The sequence below is a fragment of the Hyla sarda genome, chromosome 13 (genome assembly GCF_029499605.1).
Source record: "Hyla sarda isolate aHylSar1 chromosome 13, aHylSar1.hap1, whole genome shotgun sequence".
In the NCBI taxonomy this organism is placed as follows: Eukaryota; Metazoa; Chordata; class Amphibia; order Anura; family Hylidae; genus Hyla; species Hyla sarda.
This window is the reverse complement of record NC_079201.1, coordinates 11,702,105-11,729,203: the sequence shown is the minus strand read 5'-3', so window position 1 is coordinate 11,729,203 and position 27,099 is coordinate 11,702,105. Positions and strand designations below refer to the sequence as shown.

General features: G+C 46.7%; 1 protein-coding gene and 1 long non-coding RNA gene across 6 annotated transcripts in view; one reads left to right on the top strand and one right to left on the bottom strand.

Annotated features, from left to right (window-relative positions):
• LOC130297412 (uncharacterized) overlaps window positions 1–27,099 on the bottom strand; it is a 123,124-nt gene that overhangs the window by 35,920 nt on the left and 60,105 nt on the right. The window lies entirely within an intron of this gene.
• CYGB (cytoglobin) overlaps window positions 13,554–27,099 on the top strand; it is a 32,267-nt gene continuing 18,721 nt past the window's right edge. Inside the window, exons 1-2 of one of the 4 annotated variants that reach the window (XM_056549857.1) lie at window positions 13,554–13,576; window positions 18,005–18,198. In XM_056549857.1, coding sequence (XP_056405832.1) covers window positions 18,056–18,198 — 143 coding nt within the window. In that variant the 5' untranslated portion in view covers window positions 13,554–13,576; window positions 18,005–18,055. Of the gene's footprint in view, window positions 13,577–14,717; window positions 14,856–15,719; window positions 15,829–17,817; window positions 18,199–27,099 lie in introns of those variants that run through there. The other 3 variants (XM_056549856.1, XM_056549855.1, XM_056549854.1) reach the window with 3 other exon arrangements.

Genomic DNA, 27,099 nt, shown 5'->3' with positions numbered 1-27,099 from the left:
CTTACCCGTCCCGGTCCCCTGCTGTCATGTGCTGGCGCGCGCGGCTCCGCTCTCTAGGGCGCGCGCGCGCCAGCTCTCTGAGACTTAAAGGGCCAGTGCACCAATGATTGGTGCCTGGCCCAATTAGCTTAATTGGCTTCCACCTGCTCCCTGGCTATATCTGATCTCCTCCCATGCACTCCCTTGCCGGATCTTGTTGCCTTGTGCCAGTGAAAGCGTTTAGTGTGTCCAAAGCCTGTGTACCTGAACTTCTGCTACCCATCCTGACTACGAACCTTGCCGCCTGCCCCCGACCTTCTGCTACGTCTGACCTTGCCTCTGCCTAGTCCTTCTGTCCCACGCCTTCTCAGCAGTCAGCGAGGTAGAGCCGTTGCTAGTGGATACGACCTGGTTGCTACTGCCGCAGCAAGACCATCCCGCTTTGCGGCGGGCTCTGGTGAAAACCAGTAGCCTCTTAGAACCGGTCCACTAGCACGGTCCACGCCAATCCCTCGCTGACACAGAGGATCCACTACCTGGAAGCCGAATCGTGACAATAACACATCCTAGATCTGAATGAATGAACTAATTGTATGAAATACTTTCGTCTTTACATAGTTGAATGCGCTGACAACAAAATCACACAAAAATTATCAATGGAAATCAAATGTATCAACCCATGGAGGTCTGGATATGGAGTCACCCTCAAAATCACAGAGGAAAACCTCACTACAGGCTGATCCAACTTTATGTAATGTCCTTAATACAAGTCACAATGAGGCTCAGTAGTGTGTGTGGCTCGTATGATCTCCCTACAATGCCTGGGCATGCTCCTGATAAGGGGGCAGATGGTCTCCTGAGGGATGTCCTCCCAGACCTGGACTAAAGCATCCGCCAACTCCTGGACAGTCTGTGGTGGATGGAGCGAGACATGATGTCCCAGATGTGCTCAAATCGGATTCAGGTCTGGGGAACGGGCGGCCAGTCCATAGCATCAATGCCTTCCTCTTGCAGGAACTGCTGACACACTCCAGCTACATTAGGTCTAGCATTGTCTTGTATTAGGAGGAACCCAGGGCCAACCGCAGGATCTCATCTTGGTACCTAATGGCAGTCAGGCTACCTCTGGTAAGCACATGGAGGGCTGTGCGGCCCCCCAAAGAAATGCCACCCCACACCATTACTGACCGACCGCCAAACTGGTCATGCTGGAGGATGTTTCAGGCAGCAGAACGTTCTCCATGGCGTCTCCAGACTGTCACGTCTGTCACATGTGCTCAGTGTGAACCTGCTTTCATCTGTGAAGAGCACAGGGCGCAAGTGGTGAATTTGCCAATCTTGGTGTTCTCTTTCAAATGCCAAACGTCTTGCACGGTGTTGGGCTCTGGCAGTGCTCCTCCTTGCACAAAGGCGGAGGCAGCGGTCTTGCTGCTGGGTTGTTGCCCTCCTACGGTCTCCTCCACGTCTCCTGATGTACTGGCCTGTCTCCTGGTAGCGCCTCCATGCTCTGGACACTACGCTGACAGACACAGCAAACCTTCTTGCCACAGCTCGCATTGATGTGTCATCCTGGATGACCTGCACTACCTGAGCCACTTGTGTGGGTTATAGACTCCGCCTCATGTTACCACTAGAGTGAAAGCACCGCCAGCATGCAAAAGTGACCAAAACATCAGCCAGGAAGCATAGGAACTGAGAAGTGGTCTGTGGTCACCACCTGCAGGACCACTCCTTTATTGGGGGTGTCTTGCTAATTGCCTATAATTTCCACCTGTTGTCTGTTCCATGTGAAATTGATTGTCAATCAGTGTTCTTCCTGAGTGGACAGTGGGATTTCACAGAAGTGCCAGTGACTTGGAGTTACATTGTGTTGTTTAAGTGTTTCTTTTATGTTTTTGAGCAGTGTATTATCCTACAGTGTTTCAGGTGTAACTACAAGTGAAGAGTCATCGAGAACACAACTATGCTAAGAATTCTCTTCAGTTTAACTTGGCAGCCCGTACCTGCTATTACGTGCTCAGATCTAACAATCCATTATAGAGACAATAAAAATTACTAAAAAGGGATAAAAATCATAAATGCCTACAGATACATATGTATTGGAAGATTGGGTCCATTAAAGCTCCCACACATTCTGCTTGAGCAGCTGAAACGTTGCCATGTGTATCTTGATGGAATAAATGCTACTCACTTTATTCATAATTTTGGATTGCCGCAGTGATCTTTTTTGTATCTTGACTTGGAGCCCTGCAACCAAGGATCTCCACTCTGATGTGCACCCAGCTACACTTCATTTTATAGGAGTGCTGCTACCTTCTTGTGGTTTTGCTTTCTTGGTCTTACTATCTGGTGACTGTGGAGGCCATTGGAGTCATGTGACCTTATTGTCCTGTATGAGATGATGTCATGTCACCTCATTGTCCTGTATGAGATGATGTCATGTGACCTCATTGTCCTGTATGAGATGACGTCATGTGACCTCAATGTCCTGTATGAGATGACGTCATGTGACCTCAATGTCCTGTATGAGATGACGTCATGTGACCTCATTGTCCTATATGAGATGATGTCATGTGACCTCATTGTCCTGTATGAGATGTCATGTGACCTCATTGTCCTGTATGAGATGATGTCATGTGACCTCATTGTCCTGTATGAGATGATGTCATGTGACCTCATTGTCCTGTATGAGATGATGTCATGTGACCTCATTGTCCTGTATGAGATGATGTCATGTGACCTCATTGTCCTGTATGAGATGATGTCATGTGACATGGGGCATTATCCTGCTGGAAGTATCATCAGAAGATGGGTCCACTGTGGTCATAAAGGGACGGACATGGTCAGTAACAATACTCAGGTAGGCTGTGGTGTTTATACCAGGATCAATTGGTACTATGAGGCCCAAAGTGTCCAGAAAATGCCCCCCCCCCCCCCACCACCATTACACCACCAGCCTGACCTGCTGATACAAGGCAGGATGGGTCGTTTTCATGTTGTTCACACCAGATTCTAACCCTGCCATCTGGAATGGAGACGTATCAGACCAGACGTTTTTCCAATCTTGTCTATTTTTGGTGCCTGTGTGAATTGTTACCTCAGTTTCCTGTTCTAAGCTGAAATGGATGGCACCCTGTGTATTCTTCTGCTGCTTTAGCCCATCTGCTTCAAAGTTGGACGTGTTGTGTGGCCATAGATGGTATTGTGCAGACCATGGTTGTAACCAGTGGTTATTTGAGTTATTGTTGCCTTTGTGTCATCTCAAACAAGTCTGCCCATTCTCCTCTGACATCAACAAGGCATTTTCCATCACACAGCTGCCGCTCGCTGGATATTTTCTCTTTTTCGCACAATTCTCTGTAAACCTTAGAGATGGCTGTGGGTGAAAATCCCAGTAGATCAGCAGATTGTGAAATCCCCAGACTGGCCCATCTAGGAACCAACAACCATGCCACATATAAAAATCACATGAATTCCCTTTTTTCCCTCATATAGGAAATCTGTCAGGACATGTTCCCTAGGTGCTGGGTTCCAGAGGGATGCACCCACAATCTACTCTGTCAGACATTTGGTTAGTACGCAAACTATTGTCTCGGCGAACACAACTCCTGAGATTGCTGTCCTAGCAGTAACATGTAATACCCTCATGTAATATACCTACGAATAAGTCTCCTGGAGCCATGAGCGAATCATTTAAAATTTGTTTTGGATCTTATTCTACTAAATCAGTCATCTGTTTTGATTCAGAGTCTGGTTCGCATTAGGAAATGCCACAGTTGCCCAGAAAAGTCATGTATGACACAGTGAGGTCTTCTATGTCTGCATCCAACCCCCAGTCTTGGTTGTTAACCAAACACAGACATACTGTTGGTTTATTTTGCTTCTTAAAATAAATAAAAAATGGCAAAATTTACCCAAATTATCATTTTTTTAGGGTAGTTTCAGGTTTTGCTAGATTGGCCCTGTGCGGTCAGAGTAGGGTTCCTAGCAAAAGCAGTGTAATATGACACATGATGGACTACGTCATTTTGGGGTTGTTCGGACGTGTAGGGCTAGTAGTAGTTGTATTAACAGTACAGTATGGAACATAATGGAGAAGGCAGAGAGACACATGTAAAAGAAGGAAATGTGAGCGTCCATTGCCGATGTGGAGTAGGTGGACCCTCCATGTTCTTGCCATGTGACATTACATGGCAGGGATGGCTTTCTTTTAAATAATGTCAGCTATATATCCTTCATGCCATCAGTCACCAAAAGACAATGGATCTCACTGGTTAAACCCCATAATATGAAAACTTTCTTGACTCAGAATAATACAATTTTTGGTAGCCCTAATTTGATGCAAAACACTAAATATACAGTGCTATCAGAGGGAAGTTACATCTTCCATTGGACACAAGCGGGTTTAATGCCAAAGTCAAAGCACTTGTTTTACACACAACAATTTAATATTTGATGCCACTTAGATGATACAAAATACTAGTGGACAATTTTATCAGCAGGAAGTTAAACATTTCCTTGGACACAGGCTGACATATAATGGTGCTGTCTGAACAAGTGCTTGATGCCATTTGGTGACCCTTACAATTAAGTGAAAAAGTTCCTGCCTATCTTCATAGAACCCAGCGTAATGTGATTCAATGACACTGGGTCTTGCGTTGTAGGTGGGTGCTATCAAAACAGAGCAGGAAATTCCATTTCTCAATGCAGTGTTAAATATGCGGGGGGGGGGGGGGGGCAGGGAAAACAGGTTCTTGGTGAAGTACTCTGGTGTCATATTAAAAATGATTCAGAAAAATTACTATTGTGCTGCTCTATTGTCATTTTTCATCATGTCAATAAAACACTGCAGGTAGACTTTGAGCTTTACCAAGAAAATGGGAATTTTTTTTCTGATAAGGTCTTTAGAGAACTTCTCAAGATTAACGTTAGGGGACCATAAGGTGAATGGAATGTTCATCGTTGTAATGGTGTTTGCCAGTTTTGATTCTCTTTTGGTCTTCGATTCAGAAATGGTCTTTAATTTTGCAACTTTGAGACAAACTAACACTGTCTGAATGCATGCTGAACAATAAATTAAAAATACCAACTGTACGCTGTGTTTAACAACAGTCTTTGAATTGCCCCTTTGTTACTGATGTATAACAGTGCTGTCTGAATGTTTATTTTATGCAGAACAGTACAAATTTTGTAGCACTAAATTTGAATGCACAGTACTATCACGGAGAGTTAAATTTTCCCTTAAATACAGGCTGATGTATAATGGTGCTGTCTGAACACATGCTTGACACTCCACCATAAAATGTTTGGTGGGGCTAACCAATAAAAACTTACCACTGTATGGTGTTATCAACAACAGTCCACTTACACACAGGCTGACATAGAACAGTGCTGTCTGAACGAGTGCAGAACGATACAATTTGTGGTGGCCCTTAACTTGATGAAAACACAGCTGAGTGCACAATGTTATCTGATGAAGGTACAATGATATCTAATGAGTGCACAATGCTATCAGACAAACTGACATTTTCCCTTGGACACAGGCTGATCTATAACAGTTCAGTATCAACCCATACGTGAATCGGCAGCACACATCGATTTATTACTTCTTCAGCTGCAATAATATAAAGGAAGCTGTTGCATTCTTGACCCTGCATGCCCAGTCATCTCTCACTCAAAACGTTCTATAAATTGTTTTTTCTTTTGTTGTTTTCAGTAATAAGAAACTGGAACTCAGAGGTGACAGGGCCTCACTGTGTCCAGACTTTCGATTAGTGTAGGTCAACAACTTTGAGACGGCAAATCACTGAGCCAATTAGAACATGTGCATAAGCAGTTATGGCAAATAAAAGGGCAAAGATTGGGCTACGACCACAAAGACACTGACAACATATGTCCTTGTATCTGAAGAAGGGGATTTGGTCCCTGAAACGCATTATCTTTGGACAAAAAAATGTTTTATTGTTTTCTATAATTAAGTCTGTGGTCAGAATCTCTGCACATGGAGTAAAACTCTGTATTTTTTTTCCCCATTTGGTATAAATGTGATAGTAAAGGGTCTTGGTACTGATTTAAGATGGATTTTTGGATCTATATCTTTTCTGTATAGGAATACAGATTACCTGTGTATGGTAGTTGATTCCCACAGGTATATTGGGAAAGTTTTAACATAAAATATGACATTTGGACTTAGATTTGACGAAGATTTTACTAGGGCCTTCCCATCCAAGATATGTGTTACGCCTAGCGCTCCGGGTCCCCGCTCCTCCCCGGAGCGCTTACGGCGTCTCTCTCTCCGCAGCACCCCGGACGGTCCCGCTGACCGGGAGCGCTGCACTGTCATGGCCGTCGGGGATGCGATTCGCACAGCGGGACGCGCCCGCTCGCGAATCGCATCCCAGGTCACTTACCCGTTCCCGTCCCCTGCTGTCATGTGCTGGCGCGCGCGGCTCCGCTCTCTAGGGCGCGCGCGCGCCAGCTCCCTGAGACTTAAAGGGCCAGTGCACCAATGATTGGTGCCTGGCCCAATTAGCTTAATTGGCTTCCACCTGCTCCCAGACTATATCTGATCTCTGCCCCTGCACTCCCCTGCCGGATCTTGTTGCCTTAGAGCCTAGTGAAAGCGTTACTGTGTTTGTCCATACTGTGTACTTGACCTCCTGCTATTGCCTTATTGACTACGATTCTTGCTGCCTGCCCCGACCTTCTGCTACGTCCGACCTTGCCTCTGTCTACTCCCTTGTACCGCGCCTATCTTCAGCAGTCAGAGAGGTTGAGCCGTTGCTAGTGGATACGACCTGGTCACTACCGCCGCAGCTAGACCATCCCGCTTTGCGGCGGGCTCTGGTGAACACCAGTAGTGACTTAGAACCGGTCCACTAGCACGGTCCACGCCAATCCCTCTCTGGCACAGAGGATCCACCTCCTGCCAGCCGGAATCGTGACAGTAGATCCGGCCATGGATCCCGCTGAGGTTCCCCTGCCTTATATCTCTGATCTCACCACGGTGGTCGCCCAGCAATCCCGACAGATCGCCCATCTAACCCACCAGCTGTCGGAAGTGTCCACCATGGTGCAGCAACTTCAGTCGCAACTTCTGCCTCTGCTACAGCAACAACCATCTCCTCCGCCAGCTCCTGCACCTCTTCCGCAGCGAGTGGCCACTCCTAGCCTCCGCTTGTCCCTGCCGGACAAATTTGATGGGGACTCTAAGTTTTGCCGTGGCTTTCTTTCACAATGTTCCCTGCACTTGGAGATGATGTCGGACCAGTTTCCTACTGAAAGGTCTAAGGTGGCTTTCGTAGTCAGCCTTCTGTCTGGGAAAGCTCTGTCTTGGGCCACACCGCTCTGGGACCGCAATGACCCCGTCACTGCCTCTGTACACTCCTTCTTCTCGGAAATTCGAAGTGTCTTTGAGGAACCTGCCCGAGCCTCTTCTGCTGAGACTGCCCTGCTGAACCTGGTCCAGGGTAATTCTTCCGTTGGCGAGTACGCCATACAATTCCGTACTCTTGCTTCTGAACTATCCTGGAATAATGAGGCCCTCTGCGCGACCTTTAAAAAAGGCCTATCCAGCAACATTAAAGATGTTCTGGCCGCACGAGAAACTCCTGCTAACCTGCATGAACTCATTCATCTAGCCACTCGCATTGACATGCGTTTTTCTGAGAGGCATCAAGAGCTCCGCCAGGAAAAAGACTTAGATCTCTGGACACCTCTCCCACAGTCTCCATTGCAATCTGCGCCTAGGCCTCCCGCCGAGGAGGCCATGCAAGTGGATCGGTCTCGCCTGACCCAGGAAGAGAGGAATCGCCGTAGGGAAGAGAATCTTTGTCTGTACTGTGCCAGTACCGAACATTTTTTGGTGGATTGCCCTATCCGTCCTCCACGTCTGGGAAACGCACGCTCGCACCCAGCTCTCGTGGGTGTGGCGTCTCTTGATGCTAAGTCGGCTTCTCCACGTCTCACGGTGCCTGTACGGATTTCTCCTTCAGCCAACTCTTCCCTCTCAGCCGTGGCCTGCCTGGACTCTGGTGCCTCTGGGAATTTTATTCGGGAGTCCTTGGTGAATAAATTCCGCATCCCGGTGACCCGTCTCGTCAAGCCACTCTACATTTCCGCGGTCAACGGGTCAGGTTGGATTGCACCGTGCGTTACCGCACGGAGCCCCTCCTAATGTGCATCGGACCTCATCACGAAAAAATTGAGTTTTTGGTCCTCTCCAATTGCACTTCCGAAATTCTCCTTGGACTACCCTGGCTTCAACACCATTCCCCAACCCTGGATTGGTCCACAGGGGAGATCAAGAGCTGGGGTACCTCTTGTTTCAAGGACTGCCTTAAACCGGTTCCCAGTACTCCCTGCCGTGACCCTGTGTGTTCCCCTGTATCCGGTCTCCCTAAAGTCTTTATGGACTCTGCCTGCCATAAGAAGTGCCTCTCCCCCCTCCCAGTCCAGTCAGGCAAGCCTCGGTGCCTCCTCATGGCCCCCGTCCTGGTGTCACACTGCCCCGTGCCAGGCCTCGCCCTCTGCCCTCCCTCCCCATTCCCACTCCTGCTGTACTGCCTGCCGTTGAGGAATCCCTCCATTCTTTCCCGGTGTCCTCATCCCAGGGGAGGCAGTTACCGGACAAAGAGAAGGGGAGACCTAAGGGGAGGGGTACTGTTACGCCTAGCGCTCCGGGTCCCCGCTCCTCCCCGGAGCGCTTACGGCGTCTCTCTCTCCGCAGCACCCCGGACGGTCCCGCTGACCGGGATGCGCTGCACTGTCATGGCCGTCGGGGATGCGATTCGCACAGCGGGACGCGCCCGCTCGCGAATCGCATCCCAGGTCACTTACCCGTTCCCGTCCCCTGCTGTCATGTGCTGGCGCGCGCGGCTCCGCTCTCTAGGGCGCGCGCGCGCCAGCTCCCTGAGACTTAAAGGGCCAGTGCACCAATGATTGGTGCCTGGCCCAATTAGCTTAATTGGCTTCCACCTGCTCCCAGACTATATCTGATCTCTGCCCCTGCACTCCCCTGCCGGATCTTGTTGCCTTAGAGCCTAGTGAAAGCGTTACTGTGTTTGTCCATACTGTGTACTTGACCTCCTGCTATTGCCTTATTGACTACGATTCTTGCTGCCTGCCCCGACCTTCTGCTACGTCCGACCTTGCCTCTGTCTACTCCCTTGTACCGCGCCTATCTTCAGCAGTCAGAGAGGTTGAGCCGTTGCTAGTGGATACGACCTGGTCACTACCGCCGCAGCAAGACCATCCCGCTTTGCGGCGGGCTCTGGTGAACACCAGTAGTGACTTAGAACCGGTCCACTAGCACGGCCCACGCCAATCCCTCTCTGGCACAGAGGATCCACCTCCTGCCAGCCGGAATCGTGACAATATGTAGCTGATTGATGGTCCAAGGAGAATTGTTTGCATAAATGGTCAATGAGTTATAATTTAAAATTGATTTTTTTTAAATCAAATCCACATTTACTGAATTTAGAAACTTTCCATTTGAATCATCGTAATGTGGAATGTTCTTTGGTTGGCTTAGATATGTTAATAATTCCTGTTATGAAAACAAGGTGGAAGTCACACCAGGCTGAGGGGAAGGGGGAGGCTTGTTATTTGGCATTGGGGACCAGGGTTTTCAAGTTCCATTATTACGTTGTTTACAATTAGTGAGTCACTGTCTGAGCAACAGGAGTCCATACACAAAAATGATGCATCCCTATGTTTTGGTCAGCTGTCTGGTGGGGATCCCCAGAGCCAGATATTTGTTGATCAGTTATTAGTGGTCTATCCTGTTTATGGTTTTCTGAGACTGTGATATTGATGGCCTATCCTTCGGATAGGCCATCAGTATTACAGTCTCAGAAAACCATAATTAATTATAAAAAATAGAGGCATCTTTTGCGTCCTCAGTAGCCAAATCTATTCCTCCTCACCAAGAGGCCTAGAAGGCTAGTGAGTCAACTGGACTACAGCCATGCTCAGTGTCCATTTTTACCTCACTGTGTTCCACAGTGACGAAGTTGTGGATTCCAATTCATGATGGTAGCCTGAGGCTCCAACAGATACATAATCTGGGCCTCTAGATTCAGTCACAATTAAGTGATGACCCATTCTGCCAAGTACCATTCTGCCATGTGCGGTGTCATCTGCCAAGATGAGACTATTCCCTACAGCCATAAGGTCCACCACTGGACATACTTGTAGATAAGATTTATTGCCTATTATTGGTTTCAGTGAATTCTGATATCCCTACGGTTGAAACCTTTGCCACACCATTGTTCGGACACCAGGACAGTTCACTTTCCTTGGGCTCGTTCACACAACATAATTTCCCTGAAGAATGTCCCCCAAGAAAGTTTAGCATGGCGTCCGCTTGCACCAGCTTCCCATTGACTCACTTGTAAGAAGAACCGTTGTAGAACTTCCGATGAGGAACTGGAATCCACCAGAGAAGTCCAGTTTGTTTGCTGCCGGCATCTACAATCATGCCCATCCGGTGAACCACTACGGAAGCTGCCCAACATTGCTGCATGGTTTTAAATCTCCCACTGCCCAACATAGCTGCGGGATTCAAATATCATCCTGCCCTCGGCATGCACTACCACCACTATTGTTGGCTGGGCTCCCCATGATGGTGGTGGTAGTGCATGCTGAATGCAGCTCTCGGCATGGATCTGATGTGTCCCGCAGTGGGTCAGTAGGTCTAATTGTGCGGGCATCTGGATATTTAAATCCTGTGGTGATGTTAAGTAGCAAGAGAATTGAATCCTGAAGTGATTTCGGGCATGCTCCGTAGCGGTTCACAGATTTGGGTGATTGTAGGCGCCTGCTGAAAGCCCACATGCAGCTGCCTGTCAATCGGTGCAACCGATCTCTTTTTGGATGCCGATTTTGGATCATTTCTGCTCCGTACCATGAAACAGGAAAATTGCGGATCCACAGAAGAGATGTTGCACGTTAGTTCTGTAGAGTGAACTAGCCCTTAATTAAGTAGTGATAATGATATTATAATAAAAAAATATGTATATCTTTATTTAATAGTAGTCACTTTGTGTTTGAAGTTTACTGTGTGTAGTAATTATTGACTCAATGACTATTTTGGTAGGAGGTAAAACGTGATAAACTATGTGAAGCGCCTCTACTTCATTACTGCCATAGGGCTTTAAAGCGGTACTCCGCTGCTCAGTGTTTGAACGCTGGAGCCGGGAGCTCGTGACGCCATAGCCTCGCCCCCTCATGACGTCGCGCCCCACCCCCTCAATGCAAGTCTATGGGAGGGGGCGTGACAGCTGCCACGCCCCCTCCCATAGACTTGCATTGAGGGGGCGGGGCGTGATGTTCTGAGGGGGTGGGGCTATGACATCACGAGCTCCCGGCTCCAGTGTTTGGAACAGTATGTTCCAAACACTGAGCAGTGGAGTACCCCATTAAGTTGCCACTGCTGTGATTTATTAAAATATCTCATGCAAAACCCAAGTAGGTGGTCTTATCGAGGAATTAGGGTTGTTTTCAATTTACGTAATGCCAAAATCAGTGGATAGTTCACACAAATCTATTAGTGCATAACGTTTTGAAACAGCTGCTGGGGGCACCCCGGTTGGGAAATACTACCTTGCACATAAACGCTCAACAACATACATAAATAATAAAAAAAAATACAGTTAAATCTCTCCAAAAGACCACCTCTTTTAAAAGACCACACCCATATCCAGACCGGTATTTGTGTGACGATTTTCAGCCCACCCTACATTATGCATAGTGGCCATTTGCTTTGACAAGACCACACCATAGAAGAAAACATTTTGATGTAATTTTTGGTGGTCTTCTCAAAGAGGTTGCACTGTATTAGTGAAAGCTTCATAATCACCCCTAGTGCCACAGATTAATGATTTTTTATTGGTCTCCGTGTTCATCTCAGTTTCTCCCAGGTTGTGTGCTGCCCGACAGGGCCTGCGGGCTCAGCCAAACAGTGGTGTCTCACTGCAGTCACTGATTGGCCACAATACATTTGAAATCTGCATCGGATTCATCTTCAGGTACGTAAAGTGCAATTGTTAAAGGAGTTCTCCACCATAAGGGGATTTTAGTACGTACCTGGCAGACAGTAATGGACATGCTTAGGAAGGATCTGTGCTTGTCTTGGGGCTAAATGGCTATGTTGTGAAATTACCATAACACTGTGGCTAGCTTTTTGTGAACTGGTATTTCCTGTTTGAGTTTTACTCTTTTGCCTACAAATCCCATAATTCCATTTTCCTCCCTCCCAGACATCAGCTACCCCACCCATTGAAACATAAATGAGCTGCATCCATTCAAAAGACCTGTGGTTTTCAATCAGGGTGCCTCCAGCTGTAGTATTAGTTGCAGATTGATCTCTCTCTCACCAAGCGATCGCTCCACCCATTGAAGCAGGCAGGCTCCCTGTCATCAGCTGACCAGTGAGGTCAGGTCTCGGCCGCATTGCAACCTGGGAAAAATCTGAGACAGCAGTCATTTTGTATGCTGGTAAAAATAAATATTGGGGTGAAAATCACATAAGAATTGTGAGAAAACCGTCACACACAGGTACAGACACTATATTATGGACTACACTAACTTTACAGCCCCTGTAGCATAGTCAAATAAAAAAAATCCTGGAATACCCCTTTAAGGACTTACCTGGCCTTGTCCTTATACCGCGTCCTGCCAGGATGGTCCTGGGGTCTCCATGACTGACACTTCTCGGCGCAGAGATATATGTCATACTTCTGGCAGCCCAGCTGACCACTAGGGAGGTGGGTATGCTGGGCCAATCAGCTGTGACACTGGCACTTATGCCTCCAGAACGTATGCCTCCACAACTGATGTATCTAATGCTCGTTATTTGTGTCTCCGGATCACCATTAGCATTCTCCTGCAGTTATGTTCGTAGAATTCCCTGGCTTCTTAACCTTCTGGCTTGCTCCTATCGAATTCTCTTTTTGAATTGTGAATTTTTGACATGACCTGTTGTGACCCAGCTTGACACTAGGTATTGATTTTGTTTCCTGATCCTGTACTGCGCTCTGCTGGCTTGACCCTTGGCTCATTAATCGTTTTCCTGTTGTCCTGCTGAGTTGGATTCCGACGTGGCCTTTCTAACTTTCCCTTGCACTTACAGTAACTAGTGTAAGGTCCATCACCAAGTTGAGGGGCCGCCGTCTAGGGTGGATCGTCCAATTAGGTAGGGACAGTAGGTTGGGGTAGCCTTGGCCTCACTGTTCCTTCCTAAGAGAGTGACATCAATATTGCACTTTCGTGTATGGACAAAGCATTGTCTGTGTGCTTCTATCATATTGCATTTCTTAGCTATAGTATTTGTTTTGTATTATATTACTGTCAAAGTGAGACAACAGCAAAAATAATTAAATAAAATGACATAAGAGCGGAAAGTAAGTAGGGCAAAGGTAGAAAAAACAGAGTAAGAGAGTGATTAGTAAAATTGCTCCAGGGGAAACAATACAGACATAAACTTGAGGTGGAGGCCAGAGGGAGGGTAGTAAAGGAGATGTATAAAAGGGAGGGATAGAATAATAGCCAACATGAGCCCGTCAGGCAGAGAAAGAAATTGAACGGAAATTGAAGGGTAAGTGGGGGTGGGAGGATAATTACTGTTTTCTTAGAAAAGAAATGAAGAGCAAGCAACAAGTAAAAAGTCAATTTCACCCCGGAGAGTAGAAGAAGGATGGAAATGTCAGATATAAGAGCATCAGGATCGGAGAGATAATTGTGGAGGATTCTCTGTAGTCTCTTAGCAGTGTGAGAAAAGAAGAAGGCATTCATCATTAAGTCAAGTGTGGCCCGAGACGTTAGCAGATTTATATATACAATGTAGAAGAAAAGAATCACAGCGCAGCACTCACCCTTTCCAGTGATTTATTTCAGATCCATAAACATTCCATGTGATGATCCAAGTACAGTGAGGTTCGTGGGGAGGACAGGAGGGAGAGCTCGAAAGAGCTCTTGCGGCAACGTTTCGCGACAAAACCGCTTGGTCACGCCATCCATAAACATTCCATGTGATGATACAAGTACAGTGAGGTTCGTGGGGAGGACAGGAGGGAGAGCTCGATAGAGCTCTTTCGGCAACGTTTCGCGGCAAAACCGCTTGGTCACGCCATCCATAAATATTCCATGTGATGATCCAAGTACAGTGAGGTTCGTGGGGAGGACAGGAGGGAGAACTCGAAAGAGCTCTTGCGGCAACGTTTCGCGGCAAAAACCGATTGGCGTGGCCAAGCGTTTTTTTGCCGCAAAACGTTGCCGCAAGAGCTCTTTCGAGCTCTCCCTCCTGTCCTCCCCACAAACCTCACTGTACTTGGATCATCACATGGAATGTTTATGGATCTGAAATAAATCACTGGAAAGGGTGAGTGCTGCGCTGTGATTCTTTTCTTCTACATTGTCGCATCTCTGTCTAAGTGCCATTGCACCACCCAAGTGTATAGTACAGTCACCCCCGATAACAAAGACCATTGCAAGACCCGGTGCCGAGCACTTTTTTCCTCTGTATATACAGCTTTATATATACACTGTGTTGTGCTATGTTCCATTGTACCGGCATCTTAATGTTACTAGATACTCCCTCCACAAGATAGATGTGACTGAATGAAAGAGGAGAGCGGTGTGTGGCCTGGGAACATAGAGCAAGGTCATGTCTGAAGGAGAATGAGAGAGGAGCCAAGGAGGAGGTGGGGGGAGGTAAAGAAGAAGAGCAAAACAAGAGGGGACAAATGATGGGGGAAGAAGAACCTAGAGGCTGATCAGGAGGCAGAGCAAGATAGCAAGAACTGAGAAGAGATTACAAGGAGTTCATGCATGGGTTAACAAATATTTACTGGGCACCCAGAGAACTTGGCTTTTCGGTAAGTCAATTACAAGAGGGAAGAAGACAAAGCATAGAAAGATAGAACATTCAGCCTATCTAATCTGCCCAATATTCTGAATACTATGATTAGTCCCTGGCCATATCTTATATGAAGGATAGCCTTATGTCTATCCCTATCTTATATGAAGGAAAGCCTTATGTCTATCCCTATCTTATATGAAGGATAGTCTTATACCTATCTCTATCTTATATGAAGAATAGTCTTATCCCTATCCCTATCTTATATGAAGGATAACCTTATATCTATCCCTATCTTATATGAAGGATAGCCTTGTAGCCTTATTTCTATCTCTATCTTATATGAAGGATAGCCTTATTTATATCCCTATCTTATATGAAGGATAGCCTTATTTATATCCCTATCTTATATGAAGGATAGCCTTATGCCTATCCCTATCTTATATGAAGGATAACCTTATGCCTGTCCCTATCTTATATGAAGGATAGCCTTATGTCTATCCATATCTTATATGAAGGATAGCCCTATGCTTATCCCTATCTTATATGAAGGATAGCCTTATACCTATCTCTATCTTATATGAAGGATAGCCTTATACCTGTCCCTATCTTATATGAAGGATAGCCTTATGTCTATCTCTATCTTATATGAAGGATAGTCTTATACCTATCCCTATCTTATATGAAGAATAGCCTTATACCTATCCCTATCTTATATGAAGGATAGCCTTATACCTATCCCTATCTTATATGAAGAATAGCCTTATGTCTATCCCTATCTTATATGAAGGATATCCTTATACCTATCCCTGTCTTATATGAAGGATAGCCTTATGTTTATCCCTATCCCATGCATGCTTAAACTCCTTCACTGTATTTGCAGGGACCACTTCTGCAGGAAGGCTATTCCATGCATCCACTAAAATAACAAAGAAAGGGAAACTGAATGAGAAAATGTGAGCAGATGGAACTCTTTAGAAAGATCTGAATAGGTGTGTAAAGTATGGTGGAAAGTCAACATGGGATAATTACATGGGACAATTGGCCTCGGCCTCGTAAGTTTTTTTTTATTTACATTTTTTGTTTGCTTTCCTTTGGATCAACACAGTAAGATTATAGGTTGAATGTGCTGGATTCGTTTTTTTCTTTTTTTCTTTTTTTGAAGCTTTTGAACTATGTAACTTTGTAAATAAGAGATAGTATGTTACATTGTTCATAGGTCAAGAGTCCATCAAGTCCAACCTATGTCCCTGCTGTGTTGATCCAGAAGAAGGCAAAAAAAAAGCCTTATGAGGCTGATGGCAATTGGCGACAGTCAACTCCATCGGAGGAATGTCCCAGGAATGTCCCAATCTAATGTCCCAATCTTATGTCCCTGTCTCGATCACACATCTTTACTATGGCCAGTTTTATAGGAAATGAAGTTCATCGAGGCAGGTATTTGGGGTGTAGGATAGAGCTAGAGTCTGCACTTAAGGGACAGGTGGGCAACAGATGGAGGTCCTTGGGGACAGGAGAAGTAGAGAAGATGCCAGAGACAGCACTCACCCCAGTGAGACAATAGATGTCAGAGACAGCACTCACTCCAATGAGACAATAGATTCCAGAGACAGCACTCACTCCAATGAGACAATAGATGCCAGAGACAGCACTCACTCCAGTGAGACAGTAGATGTCAGAGACAGCACTCACTCCAATGAGACAATAAATGCAAGAGATGACACTCACTCCAATGAGACAATAGATGCCAGAGACGGCACTCACTCCAATGAGACAATAGATTCCAGAGACAGCACTCACTCCAATGAGACAATAGATGCCAGAGACGGCACTCACTCCAATGAGACAATAGATTCCAGAGACAGCACTCACTCCAATGAGACAATAGATGCCAGAGACGGCACTCATTCCAATGAGACAATAGATGCCAGAGACAACACTCACTCCAATGAGACAATAGATGCCAGAGACAGCACTCACTCCAATGAGACAATAGATGCCAGTGACGACACTCACTCCAATGAGACAATAGATGCCAGAGATGGCACTCACTCCAATGAGACCATAGATGCCAGAGATGACACTCACTCCAATGAGACCATAGATGCCAGAGACGACACTCACTCCAATGAGACAATAGATTCCAGAGACAGCACTCACTCCAATGAGACAATAGATGCCTGAGATGGCGCTCACTCCAATGAGACAATAGATGCCAGAGATGACACTCACTCCAATGAGTCAATATATGCCAGAGGCGGCACTCACTCCAATGAGACAATAGATGACAGAGACGGCACGAACTCCAATGAGACAATAGATGCCAGAAACGGCACTCACTCCAATGAGACAATAGATGCCAGAGATGACACTCCAATGAAACAATATATGCCAGAGACTGCACTCACTCCAATGAGACAATAGATGCCAGAGACGACACTCACTCCAGCGAGACAATATATGCCAGAGATGGCACTCACCAAAAGGGTCTTCTTCATTCAAATTCTATGGTGCGTACAGACAAGGGCAGGTAGAAGCGAGAGGGCAGGGGCGTCCATCCGGACGCCCCTGCCCTCTCGCTTCAACCTGCCCTTGTCTTCATGCAGCGCAGAATTTGACCCTTTTGGTGAGTGCCGTCTCTGTCACCTATTGGTTTGCATACCTACTCCAGACTGAGCACCACTAATGTTTAGGGCTTCAGGTGCAGTTCGGTACACAGCTGTATACTGGCGCATGGTGTGAACAGTGCCAAGTCATGCATGTGCCGGACACTACCCCTCCTAGTCACTCTTCAAGTAGAGAAGACAGCGAGTAACAGGTTAAGGCATTAAAGAGAAGAACATTATAGGACTGGTGAAGAAGAGGCTACAGAAAGAAAGAGTTAAGGAACAGAAGAAGGTGAAAAGGGGAGGGAAGAAGGCTGGGACTGAAAGAGAGAGAAGGAGCGAAGAGGAGGGGAAAGAGGAGGGACTGGAGATTCGCTCCCTGCCTCAGCATTCTGACAATGCCTTGAAATATCTTACTTTTGATCAGTTTATTTCTGGGCTGAGGTTCTCTCGCACACATCAGCAATGGACTGAGCTCCTGACCATTAGACAGCTCCCTGTACAGACAACCCACCTCATCCTCCTCCTCCCCCCCCCCCCTTATACATCCTGATCTCTGCAGGGGGCTCTGATTCCTGCCTGGGGCTGTGCGTGATTCCATCCTGACGGGTCCATGGAGAAAGTCCAAGAGGAGAACGAGACGGAGCGATGGGAGAGACCGGAGGAGATCACCGACAGCGAGAAGGACATCATCAGGGAGACCTGGGGACGATTGTACACCAACTGCGAGGACGTGGGGATCTCGATATTGATAAGGTAAGGTGTCAGGATGCGTGACGGATCGTCCGATGGGGGTCTCCTGGATATAGGAGAGGGACATCCCACCGTGTTTCACCACCACCCAGGGGAGACGACCTGTGCTCTGGATCTTGGTAGCACATGCACGGAGCAAAGGGAATACTCCACTCCGGCTGCCGGTGCCACACATGGTGCTAGGTGCACATCGGCCGGGGCTACCCCCACTACATTAAGAAGTATGGGGCTTTTAAAAGTGCCGCTTGTCATAATAATAATAATAATATTTATTATTTATTTTCGTACACATTCCGCAGCACTTTACAATAATAAACAATATTGCACACTAAATATTGTGAGGGCCCAATACTAATATGCAGAGAGCCGTACGGTAGCCTACGGTCCCATAAGTAATGCATATGTCACTATATGTCTTGAAAACACCTCCATAGTAGCGTTGTGCAAGATAAAAAAAAAAAAACATGGCTGATTTCTCCAAAAACAGCTCCACAGCTGACCATCAGTTGTATCTGGTATTGTATCGTAAAGGGGGTATCCAGGATTTAAAAAAAAAAAAAAATAATAATAATACTTTCTTTCAAAAACAGCGCCACCACTGTCCTCAGGTTATGTGTGGTATTACAACTCAGATCCATCCAGTTCAATGGAACTGAGCTGTAATAACATACACAAACTGAGGGCGGCAATACCATACACCCTTTAAAGGGGTTGTCCAGGATAAGAAAAACACAGCTTTTTTTTTTTTTGTAATAACAGCACCACTCCTGTCCTCAGGTTGTGTCTGGTATTGCATCTCGGCTCCTTTGAAATGAATGGGACAAAGTTGAAATACTACACACAAACCTGTGGCGTTTAAAAAAAATCCTGGACAAGTTTGTGAGGATAAGCTGCAATACCACACACAACCTGTGGACCTGTGGGGCACTGTTTTTTGGAAATGGAAAATAAAAGAAAAAAAGTAACCATGTTTTTCTAAAAGGTTTCCACTAGATGATATGAAGGGGAAAAAAAAACAACAACTCCAATAAACTAGTGGTCTCCAAACTGTTGACCCCCCCAGTTGTTGTAATTCCCAGCATCCCCGGACAGGAGACCACTGGTTAATCCGGGATTAGAAAAACAGTGGTGATTATTTCCCAAAACAGCACCACTCTTGTTATCAGGTTGTGTGTGGTATTACATCTTAGCTCCATTCGCTTTAATAGAACTGAGCTGCAATACCACTCGCAACCTGACGACAGAGGTGGCGCTGTTTTTGGAATAAAAACTCCCCCCCCCCGTCAGAGTTGTAGTAAAGCAGATAGGGTTAAGTGGAAGGGTAGAAGAGGAACGATTTAGGGTCAGTTCTGAGATTCTGATGTCACCGTATCCTCAGGGAATGAACCCTGTGACTTGTGTTTACGTTAAATGTTCTATTTTTTTTACTATGCCCTGTGCTAAGCTTGGCGTCGTAGAAAGGAGGATTCTGGGAACGCTACTTTAGCTCGCAAGGATGGCGTATGCCTTGGAGACACACATCGAGGAACGTGGTTTATCGACCTCCATAACTGTCTTTGCTTAAAGGGGTACTCCGCCCCTAGACAGGTTAAGACGCTATCTAAAGGATAGGGGATAACATGTCTGATCGCGGGGGGCCCGGCCACTGGGGAGTGGAGTACCCCTTTAAACGTATCCCCTATCAGCAGGTGCCTCTGCAATCTCGCGTACGGGGCCCCGATTGAGCTCCTGTGTGTGATGTTTCGTACACAGCACATCAGCTGGTGGTAACACGCTCCCTCCATTCATCTCTATGGGAGAGGCGGAGACACGCTGTGTCTCCGCCTCTCCCATAGAGATGAATGGAGGGAGCGTGTTACAACCAGCTGACTTGTTGGGGGCAAAACGCGCTCTAGTAGAGGAGAGCCGGTATGAGAGATGGCTGGACCTCCTGCGATCAGATACTTATCCCCTATCCGGACATCTTCTTTCATTCCTAAATTTCACACCATTAAAGGGGTACTCCGGTGAAAAACTATTTGTTTTTTTTTTAAATCAACTGGTGCCGGAACGTTAAACAGATTTGTAAATTACTTCTGTTTAAAAATCTCAACCCTTCCAGTACTTAGCTGCTGTATGCTCCACAGGAAGTTGTGTAGTTCTTTCCCGTCTGACCACAGTGCTCTCTGCTGCCACCTCAGGAACTGTCCAGAGCAGGAGCAAATCCCCATAGTAAACCTCTCCTGCTCTGGACAGTTCCTGACATGGACAGAGGTGTCAGCAAAGAGCACAGTGGTCAGACGGGAAAGAACTACACAACTTCCTGTGGAGCATACAGCAGCTGATAAGTACTGGAAGGGTTACGATTTTTATATAGAAGTCATTTACAAATCTGTTTAACGTTCTGGCACCAGTTGATTTAAAGGGGTTATCCAGGAAAAAACTTTTATATATATATATATATATATATATATATATATATATATATATATATATATATATCAACTGGCTCCAGAAAGTTAAACAGATTGGTAAATTACTTCTATTAAAAAAAATCTTAATCCTTTCAGTACTTATGAGCTTCTGAAGTTAAGGTTGTTCTTTTCTGTCTAAGTGCTCTCTGATGACACGTGTCTCAGAAACCGCCCAGTTTAGAAGCAAATCCCCATAGCAAACCTCTTCTAAACTGGGCGTTTCCCGAGACAGGTGTCATCAGAGAGCACTTAGACAGAAAAGACCAACTTAACTTCAGAAGCTCATACGTACTGAAAGGATTAAGAATTTTTAATAGAAGTAATTTACAAATCTGTTATAATAGCCAGTTGATATATAAAAAAAAGTTTTTTCCTGGATAACCCCTTTAAGAATTTTTTTTTTTTTTTCCGGAGTACACTTTAGGGTACGTTCAGACGAGTGGATTTACAGTGTGTTTTACGCTTATATAGAAGTAATTTACAAATCTGTTTAACGTTCTGGCACCAGTTGATATAAGAATTTTTTTTTTTTACCGGAGTACCCCTTTAGGGTACGTTCAGACGAGTGTATTTACAGTGTATTTTACGCTGCGGATCCGCCACTGAAGGACCTCTGTATGGTGCCTTTACATGTGCCTGCTCGGAGCGGCAATACGCTGCTACTTGCGGACACACTGAAGCGATGTGCGAGTCGCTGCGCATGCGCGGTGTACTCGCTCACATCGCGGCCACTCCCCCTGCTCTATGAGCTAGGCCGAGAGCTGCCGCGATGTGCGCGTATACTGCGCATGTGCGCTGTGTATTGCCGCTCCAAGCAGGCACATGTAGAGGCAGCTCACAGAGGTCCTTCAGCGACGGATCCGCAGCGAAATACGTGCTGTAAATCGGCTCGTCTGAACCTACCCTCAAACAGTATTTTGGTTACCTTTTTTATAGGCTATTTTTATGCTAATTTAATTATTCTGGCTCTTTCTAGAACAGGCGTAGGCAACCTTCGGCGCGGCAGATGTTTTGGACTACAACTCCCATGATGCTTTGTCAGCATTTTGGCTGTAAGAGCATCATGGGAGATGTAGTCCAAAATATCTGCCATGCTGAAGGTTACCTACGCCTGTTCTAGAGGTTCCTCAGGCTTCATCAGAAATCTCACAGTCAAGGGTTAACAGGTGATTACGATGTAAGATTTGTACGGGCTCGTATGTCAGGAGGAACTAGGATGAAATAGATACAAGGGGGGGAGATTTATCAAAACCTGTCCAGAGGAAGAGTTGCCGAGATGCCCATAGCAACCGATCAGATCGCTGCTTTCATTTTTCTGTGACCTTTTCAAAAGTGAAAGAAGCCATCTGATTGGTTGCTATGGGCAACTCAGCAACTTTTCCTTTAGGTTTTGATAAATCTCCCCCCAATGATCTAGAATAATGAGAAGATTATTTTTAGGGGAATACAATGGCCTAGGTTAGGGTTCTCTTACCTAACCTAGAACCCTAATCTAGGACAACCCTTACCCAGCGGAAGTTCTATACATGGCCAACAGAAGTCATTGGGCCTCATTTACTAAGAGTGGCGCGTCGTTCTCTTTGTGGGTATTTTTTCATGGTATTTACTACTTGAATTTCTTGATTTTCCTTACGTTTTTCTCTTTTTACACAAGCTCTGAGCCGTTGGGTTTTCCAGAGCTTAAAGGGGTACTCCGCCCCTAGACATCCTATCCCCTATCCAAAGGATAGGGGATAAGATGTCTGATCGCAGGGGTCCCGCTGCTGGGGACCCCCGTGATCTCGGCTGCGGCACCCCAGATATCCGGTGCACGAAGAGAACTTCGCTCCGTGCCGGATGACTGGTGATGTGGGGCGGAGACTCGTGATGTCTTGGTCACGCCCAGTGACGTCCGTGACTAGCATTGAGGGGGCGCGGCCATGACGTCACGGTCCTCCGGCGCTGCGCCTGACGCTCTAAATTAACACCTGGTGCAGCAGGGAGATCGGGGGGGGGGGGGGTCCCCTAGCGGCGGGACCCCCCCCCCCCCGCGATCAGACATAGGGAGCAGAACATTATAGAACTGAAGAAATAGGTCATGTTGTCAGTACTGATTCCATTATTACCACACGTGAAGCTCTAGTCTTCCTCTAGTTTCACCGTGACTACGTTCCTGGTCCCATGAGACATACGGGAGATATTGTACTGTATAGAGACAACAGGGTCCGGCACTCCCCGTTAGTGTTGCATGGTGGGATGCAGAGGAGCGTGACCAAGCGGAATCCCGCGAAACGGACTGTACAGCACTCACCAGATTGTTGTCGTGAAAAGGTTCTTTATTTGAATTCACTAGAACATTACAGCAGCAACAGGAGAGGGAAGGTGAAAACGAGCTCCATGGAGCTTGCGGGTGACGGGTCCGTTTAGTTGGAGTCCGCTTAGTGACACCCCAGAGGGGTGTGACCAAGCGGACTCCCGCAAAACGGACTGTACAGCACTCACCAGATTGTTGACGAGAAAAGATTCTTTTTTTAAAAATTCACTGGAACATTACAGCAGCAACAGGAGAGGGAAGGTAAACTTGACCTCCGTGGAGCTCGTGGGTGATGGGTCCGTTTAGTGGGAGTCCGCTTGGTCACGCCCCAGAGTGGCGGGACCAAGCGGACTCCCGCAAAACGGACTGTACAGCACTCACCAGATAGTTACGAAGAAAAGGTTCTTTATTTGAATTCACTAGAACATTACAGCAGCAACAGAAGAGGGAAGGTGAAAGCGAGCTCCATGGAGCTTGTGGGTGACGGGTCCGTTTAGCGAGAGCCCGCTTGGTCACGCCCAGCGAAACACACTGTACAGCACTCACCAGATCATTGCCGAGAAAAGGTTCTTTATTTGAATTCACTGGAACATTACAGCAGCAACAGGAGAGGAAATGTAAACTCGAGCTTTGTGGAGCTCGTGGGTGATGGGTCTGTTTAGCGGGAGTCCGCTTGGTCATGCCCCAGAGGGGCGGGACCAAGCGGACTCCTGCGAAACGGACTGTACAGCACTCACCAGACCGTTGCCGAGAAAAGGTTCTTTATTTGAATTCACTAGAACATTACAGCAGCAACAGGAGAGGGAAGGTGAAAACGAGCTCCATGGAGCTTGCGGGTGATGGGTCCGTTTAGTGGGAGTACGCTTAGTGACGCCCCAGAGGGGTGTGACCAAGCGGACTCCCGCAAAACGGACTGTACAGCACTCACCAGATTGTTGATGAGAAAAGATTCTTTTTTTTTAAATTCACTGGAACATTACAGCAGCAACAGGAGAGGGAAGGTAAACTTGACCTCCATGGAGCTCGTGGGTGATGGGTCCGTTTAGTGGGAGTCCGCTTGGTCACGCCCCAGAGGGGCGGGACCAAGCGGACTCCCGCAAAACGGACTGTACAGCACTCACCAGATAGTTACTTAGAAAAGGTTCTTCATTTGAATTCACTAGAACATTACAGCAGCAACAGAAGAGGGAAGGTGAAAGCGAGCTCCATTGAGCTTGTGGGTGACGGGTCCGTTTAGCGAGAGCCCGCTTGGTCACGCCCAGCGAAACACACTGTACAGCACTCACCAGATCATTGCCGAGAAAAGGTTCTTTATTTGAATTCACTGGAACATTACAGCAGCAACAGGAGAGGAAATGTAAACTCGAGCTTTGTGGAGCTCGTGGGTGATGGGTCTGTTTAGCGGGAGTCCGCTTGGTCATGCCCCAGAGGGGCGGGACCAAGCGGACTCCTGCGAAACGGACTGTACAGCACTCACCAGACCGTTGCCGAGAAAAGGTTCTTTATTTGAATTCACTAGAACATTACAGCAGCAACAGGAGAGGAAAGGTGAACGCGAGCTTCATGGAGCTTTGGGATGATGGGTCCGTTTCGCGGGAATATGCCTGGTCACGCCCCAGAGGGGCGTGACCAAGTGGACTCCCGCAAAACAGGCTGTACAGCACTCACCAGATCATTTCCAAGAAAAGCTTCTTTATTTGAATTCACTGTAAAATTACAGCAGCAACAGTTTGAGGAAGGGTGAATGCGAGCTCCGTGGAGCTCGTGGGTGACTGGTCCGTTTTGCAGGAGTCCACTTGGTCATGCCACTGGTGAGTGCTGTACAGCCTTCTTCTACAGTCTATTCTACAGGAGAAATTGGTTCTGTACATACACTGTGGAGGCCATGTTAACCAGTTAGCAAGACGCAGAGAAGAGATGCTATCCTCCATCATTGTCCACACGTGCTTCTTCACTGTGCCTACTACACGTACACACACAAGCAATGTGAAGATGTAGCATTTTAGGGAAGCCCCCGTAGCATGGTCATCCCCTCTTCTCCTTGCCCACCGCATTCTCTATACCTGTTACCTCCTCCTACTCTGTTTTCTACGATCCCCTTCTCTCCTCCTCTTCTCTGTCTGTCTCCTGCTGCTTCCCTGGCATCTCCTGGACCATTTGTGAATTAGCCGAGGGCGGCTGTTATAATTACATAGATAATTAGCATCTGCTCATTAAATCCGAATTACATACTTGCTGTGAGGGGGCCCCGCCACTGTGCGGGAGTATTAATATATAATGTGTTTATATAACATATAGACTTGTGGGTATCCATGCAATTAATGAATTCCAGGCTCCTCCAGCCTCCGAAATTGTTAACTCTTTCATTGAAATCTTTCTTTTCAATCATTAACGTAATGGTGATTGTCAGATACAAATGGTGGGGTTTCGGGATGCTCAGATATTGATAATCATTATGTATACATGTATGAAGGCATCACATCCATTCTTTAGGTGGACATTTACTTTGGATAAAATATCTATGCGGCATAGTGATATTTAGCCTTGACCTTCATTTCATGGTAAGATCTCACTATAGTCATGACCTTCAGATTGTTACTTCCCTTAAAGAGACAGGGTGTGGGGGATCTGCCACTGGTGCCACTAACCGTCCAAGATCCGGCAGGACATTCCATCATTCCAGAGCGGCCCCCATATGTCCCACTTCTCTATCACAGCCCCACATTTACCATGGAATTAAAGCACATGGTTGTAAGAGTTACAGACCAAGGAGCTATTGACTCTTTTCCTGTCAATCACTCTCGCGCCCACCAGCTACATTATAGGGATTGCCCAAGAAAATTAAAAGGGTATTCTGGCTTTATACATCTTATCCCCTATCCAAAGTATAAGGGATAAGATGTATGATCGCAGGTGTCCTTTCCGCTATCTTGGTGCAGCCACCGGCATTCTGTGCCAGGCACTGCCTCCGAGATGGGGACGCCACACCCCATCCATTCATTTCTATGGCAGTCACGCCCCCTCCTATAGACATGAATGGAGGGACGTGGTGTGACGGCACTAGGGGGCGTGGCCGTGACGTCACTCCCCCGTCTTGGAGGCAGCGCCCGGAACAGAATGCCGGGGGGCTGCACCAAGATCGTGGAAGGGAACCCTGCGATCATACATCTTATCCCCTATACTTTGGATAAGGGATAAGATGTATAAAGCCGGAATACCCCTTTAATTTATCCCTTATCCACAGGATAGTGGAAAAGTATCTTATTGCGGGGCGATCCGACTGCTGGGATCCTCCGTGATCTCCAGAACAGAGCTGTAGACGTCACTTCATTTACTTGTATGGGAGCGCTGGAGATGCCAGAGTGCTGTACTCGGGTATATTTGGCGCTCCCATAGAAGTGACTTATTCCTGTGGATAGAGAATAACTAGGTGATTGGTGAGGGTCCACAAATATTACATTTTTTGTGAGTGTTTTTACTTTAAGGTGCGTGGGATGTGTCAAATATTGGATATGCCCCGGGTGCCACATACTCTAGGTACGCCTCTACACAGACCCCCGAACATGAATCACGCTCCCTTAGCCTATCATTCACACCCCATTTTTAAATAAAATTACCACACAAGGGGCGATAATGGGCCTAATAGGCCGACATCACCCTGTGTAATAGGGCCAGCTCGTTCGTCGGCTGATCAGGTCGTTTTGGCCCATCAAAAAATCTTTGGCTGTTCACCACACTTCTCCCGTCTAGCGGTGGATTGTCTGGCTCTCTCCGCTCTAGCCATGAATAGGCTCTGTAAACAAGTGCTAATCCAGGAGATCAACTCTCATTTACATAGAGCATCAGGCCATCTTATTGGGCCCAGTGTCTTGGGAACAGGGGGGCAGAGCAAAAACATATATAAAATATATAACATATATAAATAATAATCTCAATAAACTCAACTTTTTTAAGACTGACCACAAGTCCTCCCCTTTCAGTGGCACTAAACAGCAGTCTGGCATCAATAATCAGCAATCTAGCTGAATGGAATGGGTGGGAAAAGCTGGTGATATTGCCCACCAGGGCATGTCCGCCCGCTCCATCCTGAAGCAGTTGGCCTGAAGAAGAGCAGCAGGTAACAAAATCTAGATGAATGTTGTGGTTTTTTAACAATCA